General features: G+C 47.2%; 1 protein-coding gene across 11 annotated transcripts in view; it reads left to right on the top strand.

Moving 5' to 3' along the window:
• Nucleotides 1–5,594: 5,594 nt before the first annotated feature.
• Nucleotides 5,595–12,343, top strand: part of LOC147010332 (rho GTPase-activating protein 32-like) — a 65,096-nt gene continuing 58,347 nt past the window's right edge. For 2 of the 11 annotated variants that reach the window (XM_085858991.1, XM_085858994.1), the window contains exon 1: nt 5,595–5,680. Coding sequence is in view for 7 of the 11 variants with exons in the window: in XM_085858984.1 (XP_085715110.1) it covers nt 9,411–9,528 (118 nt within the window). In the remaining 4 variants the exon portion in view is untranslated. Of the gene's footprint in view, nt 5,785–8,787; nt 9,529–9,959; nt 9,998–12,343 lie in introns of those variants that run through there. The other 9 variants (XM_085858986.1, XM_085858988.1, XM_085858984.1 and 6 more) reach the window with 7 other exon arrangements.

The raw sequence follows: 12,343 nt of genomic DNA on the forward strand, positions 1-12,343 counted from the left end.
TGAGGCGAAAAGAGGTGAACTTGGTTGATGCGACGGTGTGCGTAGCGCAATAAGAAAGTAAACATGGGGATAATTTTATTTTCCTGTGTAATATTTGGGGGGAGGGGCTGTTGTCCTATTTAGGTATTGTAGACAAGACAGAAAATCCAGAAAATGATCACCTTAGAGCATTTTTTGTTGAAAGTTGTTAACAAGCTGTTTTAACATGATTAAAGTGTGCTGAATCTAAATTTGCTTGTTACCAAGCATAATTTTGAGTATTAAGGCTTCAAAATTGCAACTCTAATCGATACCTCAAAACACGTATTTTTTGCCAGAAAATGATTTTTCACGTGTACTGCAGTACTGCAGCATTTGTATTTCATTGATATATTTTACACTAAAACATCATATTTTGCAGCGGTAAAACAACATTTCATTAACACCCAATGTGCTCTGCAACTTACAGAACTTGCAGTACTTTTGATGATTACTGACTGTGACACATGTTGGAACTGCAGATTTATAGTGTTTTATTTGACATAATTATAAAGATCATTTTTTTTTAATTGAAATCACATTTGTGTCGATATGAAAATGACCATATATTTATTGAGCAAGAAACTGAATATGATATATATATATATAACTGATTGTGTTTTAGTAAAACATTCATCATGTTCAGTGAAGTTCAATATGACGACTGCAGATTGATATGAATATTGCAGAGAGAAAATAAAGCAGAATGTTCAGGGTAACTCATTGTTGAATTTAACTTGTGGCAGCAAATATAATTGTAACATCTTATCATCACTAGTCTATGATTCACCAACATTCAGACATGATTCTGGTAGCAAATGACACTTGCATGCTCCAGTACATAAGTGGCTTGACTTACGGCACTTGCATCGATCTGTACTACACCTTGTTTTACAAGAACATGCAATTACTTCAATGCAACTCTCTGGCACTGCTGGGAGGGACATCAGCTCTGGAGTAAGTTTTCCATCAACTAGTTTCTACCCTAATGCAGTAGGTTCAGGTAAGTTAGGATATGCACAGCATGTTTCCAACCACACCATTGCTTGGTAATGTGATCGCTGGATATGGTAGCGGAGGGCATCACTTGTTGGAGGAAGAGAGGACAATGAACGCGAATGAGTGAAGTATACGACTCTTACCTTATCAACACTATCCACCTCCTCTTGACCATATATTCTGCACAGAAATTTATCTGCAGCTGTTATTGTTTCTTGATTAAGTTCACCTCTTCCCAGATCTTTCAGCAGTTGATGGTGTTGCTGGACGATCTTCTATGCAGTATTCTTACTGTGCCCAGCTATGTAGGAAACTGAATCACAGCCTGTTAGGGCATGAAAGGCAAGCAGTGATTCCAATGCAGACGATACATCAGGTAAGTCATTGATGATCTCATGTATTTGGAATGTATTTTGGTTTCAGTGCTGTTCCACATTTCATCCAGAGGTTGGTGCATGGCATTGTATTGAAATGTGCCAACGGTAGCACAAGTATATCTGTGCCCCGTGCTGACACAACTACATCCTGTGATTCACTATGAAGGTAATGAAGTATGAGATGTGTATCAGCTTCTTCATGTTTCGCTTTGAGACTAGAAACATCTATTGATGGATTTGTACACTGGACCTCATATTCATCATCAAATCCTCCAGCAACTACCATGATTTTTTCTTGTGGCACCTTTTCAATCAGTTGCTGGGAAAGAAACCTGGCAAGATCAGCTTTGTTTTGTGGGAGTGCCAGAAAGTTTTTCCAGTTGATGGGCAAAGGCACAGTTCGGTCTTCAAGTTTTTTATGTGTTGGTTGAGCTAATTGATTCCGCCTTTCCCGTGTCGCAGATTTGATTGACACATCATAGTGTCGATCGAATATGACATCTATTCGATCAAAATTTTGACCTGCTCGCAAAACAGCTTGAATACATGCATCAGCTAGATCACCAAATGTTTTTGCTCCTGTAGGTTTAACCAAGTGACTGGACAAGAGCTGGTCCATCAATGATTCAACAAGAAGATCCTGTTTGTCTGATGTTTGCTGGACAGGTTGTTTGTGATGTTAATACTCCCACCAGCAAGGACTTGTCTCCAACTCGAAGAGATCCATTAGTTTCTGCCAGAGAAAGGGGGACTGGCATCAGTTCATGTTTTAAGATTTTTGGTAAATCTACTTGTCTTCCTGCTTCATATGACGTCACAAGCCGCTCTAGTATATTCCTATCTGCCTTCAGTATTTGTTCTTTCCCTGCACCTTTCCTGGAGACATTGTAAAGATCTGAGAATGTTCGTGCCTTGTTTTTAGGCAGGGGCTCTTGAAACTTGATCTTCCGTTGGTGTTCTTGTGAGGGCATAAGCCTTTCTTCTATAAATGCTTCCAGCTGTTTTTGACCAAGGTGTTTAGCATTCAAGAGTGAGTTTTTAATATCTTCTGTTGCCATATCTTTTGTTGCAATATTCAACAAAGTTGGCTGGGGTTCTACAGTGCAGACATTGAACCGCGCCAGTGCTGCAGTTAAAGCAGCTTCATCATGATTATCACGCTGCATTCCACTCTTGGTTGTCTCTTTGTGTGTAAGTTGATCATCCAGGCACATGTGGTACATAGCTCGTGTATCTGTAGCAATGTGTGAACGCAAGTTTTCGGAGAGTGCCCATCTGCTGAGTGCTTCAGTGTTTTTAGTGATACCGATAATACCGACTCCTTTTTTCCCAATACCATTAAAGCCATTCTTGACTATGATCAGGATCCACTTGGTTAAATTTTTGATTTGATCTCTTCACAACAAAGTTGCCTTGCTCATACTCAGTTTGGACTTCCTGTGGAAGCTGGTTCATCTCTGCAGTGTAAACAGTTCCCCACCAAGCATAATTGGTATGATCATGTCTTTGGAAGAAGGGAAGCATTTGGTTGAATGCATTCAAATGGAGATTCCAGATTCCATCTCTTTGAGCCCTTGTGGATGAAGCAAAGTTCATGTTCCTTTGAGAAGCTGCCCTCATGTGGTTTGATGAGGATGACAAAAAGCTTGTCATCACTGATGGAGAGGGAGTTCTAAACAAGTCGTTTGGGCATCACTCATCCTCCGCAGTCACGAGGAAGCCGACAGTCACATATCGTCACATGCGCTGCACAGCATGGCCACCACAACATAATGATCTGGGCAGCTGACATATGGCCATGGCCATGTCTGTGGCACAGGGGCTGCAATGAGGAAATGAACTGTGGCTCGCATTTGGAACTCAAAAGAGCTTTCAGTATTTGGCATCTCACCAAGTGGCATCTGGGCTTGGACCAGAGAGGGACCGGGCATTGCCGAAGTTTCATGCTTTGACAGGGTGTGACACCAGGTCCAGCTTTGCTTGGGTATGGTAAGAAGGCTGTCTGGGATATCTGGGCTGTGCTCTTGGAATTAAGAGATGCACCACTAGCAGATCCTCAGCACTAAGCACGATACCAGAAGACGTCCTGCACTGCATCAAAAGGTTGGTCATCCTCTTGTCCGACCGAACAAGCACCAGCACTGACATAGATAAAGCTCGGAAGAATCTGTTTGCAAAGGAGAACAATGTGCAATTGATTCCACCAACAAGGGCAGCTCTCGAGCAGCATGAGAAGACGGCAACCTACCAGGGATGTCATGTGTGGGGACAGACACTGCTACCAAGGCCAGAGCTTCACCAACACTGATGACGGATTGGATGAGCTACTCTGGACGATGACTCCACCCTTGGGAGTAAGGACCTGCCAAGAGCTGGTGTCCTGCAAATGCAAGAAGGAATGGGTGAAGTGATGCAATTGAAACTAGAAGGGCACTCAGTAGAGCGTATACCTCTGCCACGTAATGCCTGATCCACGAGAACATATCGGGCCCAATAAATTTTTGAAATATCATTCTATGTATCGTTTTTGGGCCTATCGCTCAATGGTGAAGGATCACATTAAAAATTAAATGTCTCCAAATCCAGATCTGGATTCGGATCTTCACCAAAATCAAAATAATTTGACGTGGTCACACACCAAACCCGTCCACCAAGTTCCATCTAAATACGTCCACAACTTTTTGAGATATTGTGCTTTATATTAGTTTCGCTATATCTCGCAACGGTGAAGAATCTCTTGAAAAATTCAAGTCGTCGGATCCGGATCGGGATCTTCACCAAAATCTAATCAGTTCATCCTCGTCACACACCGAACCTGTCCACCAAGTTTCATCCGGATCCGTCCACAACTTTTTTGAGATATCCTGCACACAAACAGAGAGAGAGAGAGAGAAGGGTGAAAACATAACCTCCTTCACCTTCGGTGGCGGAGGTAAAAAGACCACTTTCATGCACGCCCTTGTGAGTGTATGTGAGTGTGAGTGTGAGTGTGAGTGTGAGTGTTGGGGGGGGGGTTGTGTTCTCAGCAATAGTCTTCTTTATCCATTCAGTGTTGAATTAATCCCACTTAGGCCAGGTGCACTTCCTCTTACTTGATCAATTCCACAAAGCAACTCCATAGTCCTGTGGCCATTTTTCAAAATGGCCGCCACGGCCGTGGGGGGAGGGGGCACAATCCACAATGCCTCAAAAACCAGATCTGCTCACAATACATTGGTTTATCTCCGAGACAAATTTGATGCTCGTGTCTCGAAATGCACAAATGTATACTTTTCAGCTTTGCCATGTGGTCACACAATTGGTAGAGGGGAGATACTACATAAAAACTGTTACAAACCAATTTCTGACGTAAAATAAATAAATAAATAAATCCACTCAACAACAGGGTTCGTGTGATAACATGAATAAATCCACTCAACAACACCAATCATGAGAAGCTGCGATATTTCAGAGTAAAAACCACACTATTCCTTTTCATCAATTTACACTATTCCCTGTGAAACGTGTCTCCACAACCCTCCCGTAACCGATTAGGAGCCCGTTTATTGCTGCACGAAATGGTATTTTAACATTCGTTTGGCATTTTCAGTCTGGGATGCGTTCAAAACGAGTAACTGGATGCGCGTTGTGAGTAAGAAACGTGGTGCTAACCAAAATGGCGTCGGTCACGTGACCTCGATCTCACGGCGGCGACGCTTTTGATTGGTCACGAGTACATTCCGTGTCCGGGTATTTTCAGTTAAGTTGTCCAGAACACTCAACAGGTTTGAGATTAAACTCGTACCTCGCTTTTACAACGCCAGTTAATTGCTCTGAATATATCTTGCTTTCTTTCAATATTTTCTTCGGCTGCTCTGACATTTTCAACAGCGGAGTGTTTCAATGGTCAACGCGAACAAACCATGGCCGTGAGCGCGAACTTCTGGCCATTTACATATATCTCGGAACCTTTCATTTGGCCAACAACAATCGGCTAAGAATAACAACATAACGCAAGAATAACAATAGGCCATCCGGATACCGATGTAAACACATAATAAAACAACAACAATGGGCTAATAATAACAACATAAGGCAAGAATAACAATAGGCCATCCGGATACCGATGTAAACACATAATAAAACAACAACAATGGGCTAATAATAACAACATAAGGCAAGAATAACAATAGGCCATCCGGATACCGATGTAAACACATAATAAAACAACAACAATGACGTCGGGAAACGCGTGACGTCATGGCGGTGCGCGCTGACGTCGTCCCGTTGTTATCGATCTTGACGGGGTGAGTGGAGAGTGTCTGTGTGAACCGAAGCGAGAGTGTTTCTTTGAGGAAATGACATGGTGAATGAGTGAATAACCCCATGAATGACCGATTGACCGGTCAAGGTGAGTGTAATACGAGTCGGTGAGTAAGTGGTGCTGAAATATCTTTCACTCTTTGTGAATGGAACAAACAGTGAAACGAACATAGCAAACTGTTGTGGGGCTTTCGTACAACCCGGTACTTATGAGTGCGGTTTATAATATGTACAGTGTGGAGAGTTGTGTTTGTTGGTGGAGTTTGTGGGGTGTTCAGAAGGTCGAGGGGTCGGTGTGCTGGATGGAGTGGAGTGGAGTGGAGTGGGGAGGGGGGGCGGTTGGGGTGCTGGATGGAGTGGAGTGGGGGGGACGGTTGGGGTGCTGAATGGAGTGGAGTGGAGTGGGGGGGGCGGTTGGGGTGCTGGATGGAGTGGAGTGGGGGAGGGGGCGGTTGGGGTGCTGGATGGAGTGGAGGGGGAGGGGGCGGTTGGGGTGCTGGATGGAGTGGAGGGGGAGGGGGCGGTTGGGGTGCTGAATGGAGTGGAGTGGGGAGGCGGTTGTGGTGCTGGATGGAGTGGAGGGGTTTGTGTGCTGGGTAGTGGTGGTAGGGAGGAGTCTGCACGCTGAGGAGAGTGGTTGGGGGTGGTGATTCAAAATGCTGAGGGGAGTGGTAGGGGAGGGGTCGGTTGACTGAGGGGTGGAGGAGATTCAGCTGAGGTGCGGGGAGGGTACCAGCATATTGATGGGGTTGCAAGGAGGGTAGAGTGGGGTGTAGGAGAGGTTGGCAGGCTGAACGGGATAGCGGGAGGATTGGCATACTGAGGTGGTGGAGGGGGGATAGGCATACTGAGGTGGCAGAGAAGGGATTGGCATGCAGAGGTGGTAGAGGGGGGATTGGCATGCTGAAGTGGTGGAGGGGGGATTGGCATGCTGAGGTGGTGGAGTGGGGATTGGCATGCTGAGGTGGTGGAGGGGGATTGGCATGCTGAGGTGGTAAAGGGGGATTGGCATACTGAGGTGGTGAGGGGGGATTGGCATGCTGAGGTGGTGGAGTGAGGATTGGCATGCTGAGGTGGTAGAGGGAGGATTGGCATGCTGAGGTGGTGGAGGGGGATTGGCATGCTGAGGTGGTGGAGGGGGGATTGGCATGCTGAGGTGGTAAAGTGGGATAGGCATACTGAGGTGGTAAAGGGGGGATTGGCATACTGAGGTGGTGAGGGGGGATTGGCATACTGAGGTGGTAAAGGTGGGATTGGCATACTGCGGTGGTAAAGTGGGATAGGCATACTGAGGTGGTAAAGTGGGATAGGCATACTGAGGTGGTAAAGTGGGATAGGCATACTGAGGTGGTGGAGGGTGGATTGGCATGCTGAGGTGGTGGAGGTGGGATTGGCATGCTGAGGTGGTAAAGTGGGATAGGCATACTGAGGTGGTGGTGGGTGGATTGGCATGCTGAGGTGGTGGAGGTGGGATTGGCATACTGAGGTGGTAAAGTGGGATAGGCATACTGAGGTGGTAAAGGGGGGATAGGCATACTGAGGTGGTAAAGGGGGATTGGCATGCTGAGGTGGTGGAGGGGTGGGATTGGCATACTGAGGTGGTGGAGGGGGAATTGGCATACTGAGGTGGTAAAGTGGGATAGGCATACTGAGGTGGTGGAGGGTGGATTGGCATGCTGAGGTGGTGGAGGTGGGATTGGCATACTGAGGTGGTGGAGGTGGGATTGGCATACTGAGGTGGTGGAGGGGGGATTGGCATACTGAGGTGGTGGAGGGGGATTGGCATACTGAGGTGGTAAAGTGGGATAGGCATACTGAGGTGGTGGAGGGTGGATTGGCATGCTGAGGTGGTGGAGGTGGGATTGGCATACTGAGGTGGTAAAGGTGGGATTGGCATACTGCGGTGGTAAAGTGGGATAGGCATACTGAGGTGGTAAAGTGGGATAGGCATACTGAGGTGGTAAAGTGGGATAGGCATACTGAGGTGGTGGAGAGTGGATTGGCATGCTGAGATGGTGGAGGTGGGATTGGCATGCTGAGGTGGTAAAGTGGGATAGGCATACTGAGGTGGTGGAGGGTGGATTGGCATGCTGAGGTGGTGGAGGTGGGATTGGCATACTGAGGTGGTAAAGTGGGATAGGCATACTGAGGTGGTAAAGGGGGGATAGGCATACTGAGGTGGTAAAGGGGGGATTGGCATGCTGAGGTGGAGGAGGGGGGTGGGATTGGCATACTGAGGTGGTGCAGGGGGAATTGACATACTGAGGTGGTAAAGTCGGATAGGCATTCTGAGGTGGTGGAGGGTGGATTGGCATGCTGAGGTGGTGGAGGTGGGATTGGCATGCTGAGGTGGTGGAGGTGGGATTGGCATAGTGAGGTGGTGGAGGGGGGATTGGCATACTGAGGTGGTGGAGGGGGGATTGGCATACTGAGGTGGTAAAGTGGGATAGGCATACTGAGGTGGTGGAGGGTGGATTGGCATGCTGAGGTGGTGGAGGTGGGATTGGCATACTGAGGTGGTAAAGGTGGGATTGGCATACTGCGGTGGTAAAGTGGGATAGGCATACTGAGGTGGTAAAGGGGGGATTGGCATGGTGGGGGGGTGGGGGGGGGTGGGATTGGCATACTGAGGTGGTAAAGTGGGATAGGCATACTGAGGTGGTGGAGGGTGGATTGGCATGCTGAGGTGGTGGAGGTGGGATTGGCATACTGAGGTGGTGGAGGGGGGATTGGCATACTGAGGTGGTGGAGGTGGGATTGGCATACTGAGGTGGTGGAGGGGGGATTGGCATACTGAGGTGGTGAGGGGGGATTGGCATACTGAGGTGGTAAAGGTGGGATTGGCATACTGAGGTGGTAAAGTGGGATAGGCATACTGAGGTGGTAAAGGGGGGATTGGCATGCTGAGGTGGTGGAGGGGGGTGGGATAGGCATATTGAGGTGGTGGAGGGTGGATTGGCATGCTGAGGTGGTGGAGGTGGGATTGGCTTACTGAGGTGGTGGAGGGGGGATTGGCATGCTGAGGTGGTGGAGGGGGGATTGGCATACTGAGGTGCTGGAGGGGGGATTGGCATACTGAGGTGGTAAAGTGGGATAGGCATACTGAGGTGGTAGAGTGGGGATTGGCATACTGAGGTGGTAGAGTGGCATTGGGGTGGGGTTGACATCTTGAGAACGTGGTGGCTGGCTTGGTTTTTTTCTCGGTGACTGTTCTGTTTTCTGTAAATAATTAATATTCATATAATCGGTCATGAGGTAATTGTGTAGTGAGGGCAAGGTGAAGTGGGATGCGGGTAGGGGGAGTGGGGGGTGAGGTAGTAGTTTTAAAATTTATTTTTATGTTTTTATTTCTGAAACTGGAAACAGACTCGCACTGTCATCACTCTTTGACCGTGACTGCTAATCGGTCAGTCTGTCCCACAGGATGCTTGGTACCACCCTCCATGTGTTGTGGATGTGTTCCTGCGACAGCACCGCACGTTTTATGGTTGAGTCGCTCCCAAAACCACGACCCATTATTCCCCTTCCATTGACTCTATGTCTGTGGATCCTGCTCGTGTGGTTCCTTTGGGTGATTGCCGGTGGCTATGCACCGGTGATCACTTGTTGCGGCACGCTGGGTGGTGACGCCTGCACGTTTTCGGTCGGGCGAAGGCTAGGTGTGGTTAGGGGAGAAAGTGTGTGAGATTCTTCACAAACTGTCATTCGCCCATCATGCATGTTCGAACGGATGGCACCGGGGAAGCTCATGTGTTTGGAAGTTTGGAAAGTGGCGGAACCTGGAAGTCAAGAGTCCGCGTGGTCTGGGGACGTGAGTGCGGCCGTGCATTGTGTGAGTGCGAAAGCGTGAGTAACCTGTCAAGCTGACAGTGATGCAGGCTAAGACCTGTTTGTACCTGTGTGTGATGCAGGTACATTTGTGTACGTGTGTGTCACGCTCGCTTCAGGCCTCTCCATCCGTACGATTACCAAAGTGTACACGTCTCTCATTTTGTTCCGATTGCTTTTCACTGTTTTTAACAACATTATTGAGTGTTACACAGTGTAACCCTAACCCCCTAACTCCAAGCATTCATCACAACCCACCACATTTTTTACGTTTTATTTAAACAAAGCATAACCATTTACCTGTTCACGAGATGAGAACGCCCAACTCCTGTTGGTATGTCAAGACTGTCGTTTGGCCCTTTCTTTCTGGCTGTGCTTTCAGGATAGGCAAGTGATCAGGTGGCATCTCATGTCCTTCCGCGGGGATGACATCGGACTGGAACCAAACAAAGATGTTTATGCATTACACTGATGTCCGTGCGTGAATCCATTCTTCACCGAGTTGTATTTCAGAAACCAATTTGTTTATCCCTCAGGCAACAAGGAAGAGTTAGAAAGTTTGTATGAATGGTTATTGGAAGAGATTATTTTTTCTCATCAATGGGACAATCGCTGGAAAACATTTTCAAAATGCAAGTAGGAGCATGACCAGTGGAACCTTCTTGAGTTTGCGATGTTTTTTTTTTGGAATACTTTACAAAGCCGAGGCTCGTGAAAAAGTAAGAACCACAGAAGGGATCAGGACGCAAGAGAACAAAGAACAACAGAAAGAGGAGGGGGAAATGTAACAGCTGGGTTGAAAGATTATACATAATAGATGGAGACTTGGACAAATAAGGTATGAGGGGTAGGGGAGGATGCACAGGTTGGACAAGTCACAACATGGATACATAAGCAAATTCTTTGCAAGGTAAAACTAGAAATTTGGGTGCGTGTCAAGCTGAGCAAGTTGTGAGGCCTGAGGATGAAGGTGTTGTAGGTGGATAGGAGTTCAGGTGTGCCATGGAAGAACTTTATACGATGGAGGATGCCCAGTCAGCGGCTGCCTTTGGAGGCCAACGTTGAAATGTGGCTTGGCAAAGAAATATCTTAGCTGCGAGTGAGACCCTGGAGTATGAGTGAGTGAACTTCCTCCAGAGGATTGTTCAGAAAGTAGATGGGAGGGTTTGCCAGGTGGTCCTTTCAGAGAGAGATGGTGAGAGTGTGAGATTTGTCAGGGTTGAAAGACATATTCCAAGTGTTCGACCAGATTGTAATTTTTGTCCGAAGGATCGAGGATGTCATAGTACAGGGTGGAGTCGTCAGCATAGAGATAAAGGGGATTTTCCAGAGAGTCAGAGAGATCATTGATGAAGATCAGGAATAGGACTGGACCCAGAGCACTGCCTTGGGGCACTCCAGCCTTGACAGGGAGAGAAGATGAAAGGGCTCCGTTGAGAGCCATATGTTGGCTACGAGAGTGGATGAAATCAATAGGCTGTGCCATGTGCGGAGTTGACCTGGCATGCCACAGGCAGATAGTTTGGAGAATAAGGCAGGATGCCAGACTATCAAAACTTAGAGATATATCCAGAGAGGCAGTCCTGATCTCATGTCTCAAATTGAGTGTCTCCAACCATAGTTGAGTGAAGAGCAGAAGCATGTCCAGAGTTTATTGACTGGGACGGAATCCAAATTTATGGTCAGAGATCAGGTTTGAAAACAGGAAAGATTTGACAGAAGCAATGCTCGATTCAATGACCTTGTTTGTAATTGGAAGCAAGCTCACTGGTCTTTAGTTGGTAGAACCTGTTTTGGCACCTTTCTTGTGGACAGGAGTGATGTTTGCTGATTACAATGCAGAGGGGAGGCGGCCAAAGGACGACAGACTGAATAGGGTAGATAGAGGGTAAGCAAGAACGACAGAGCAGGATTTGTGAACATGGGCACTGATGCCATCTGGGCCTGTCCCAGAAGCAGGGTCAAGGCCGGACAGAATTTATCTACCTTTCTTTACCACGGGATTCAGTGTACCAGGGTGAAGAGGATGGATAGGAAATTCTGAGACAGGATGGGATAAACCGGTGCATGAGAGAAAGTGGACGATTGTGAACGTATTCACATGTGGAATCGTTATCAGGTGCTGTGGAGATGGTGGTCCTGAGAGGGCAGATTGAAGTCCCTGCCAGTTTCCCTGTGCGGACAACCATATCCTGTGTTGTCGAGGTTGCTCCATACAATAGCCAGACAGATATGGGCCATGACGCAAAAGTAATTAGGACAACCATTGGAAGTAGAAGAGGAATAAGAGAGATTGGATGGAAAGTTAGTCATTACTCGGTCCAGGAGGGAGGATGTACCAGCAGGAGGAATCTGGGTTGAGAAGTTTAGAGATTGGGTCAGACCCACAGGATCACAGAAGATCTTTGTTGCAATGCTCTGGCTGGTCGTTGAGGAATCAACACCGACAGTTGGCAAGGTGACAGTTAAAATTGCTGCAGATGAGAAACGAAGTTGGGGTCGGTGATTACGAGTTGATCCGTATTAGAGGAAATAGAGATGTATAGAGGGTCATCATCGTTGGGTGGACAATACACCACACCGACAAATATTAGATGGTTGAGGAGAAGTATACGAAGCCAGAGGTATTCTAACGCGCTTGGAGGGGTTAGTGATGACAATGGACAATGAGCATGGGAGTTCTTGACGTTCACAGCAATACCACCTCCAGGATGTGGGAGGGGCTTGTTAAAGGGGAACAGAGACTAACCAGGGAGAGACATGGAGGGATCGGTAACGTCCTGTTCGAGAAACATTTCTGTTAAACAAACGGTGTTCGG

This window comes from Eptatretus burgeri, chromosome 16 (assembly GCF_056783735.1).
Source record: "Eptatretus burgeri isolate ZD-2024b chromosome 16, Ebu_testis_v1, whole genome shotgun sequence".
NCBI lineage: Eukaryota > Metazoa > Chordata > Myxini > Myxiniformes > Myxinidae > Eptatretus > Eptatretus burgeri.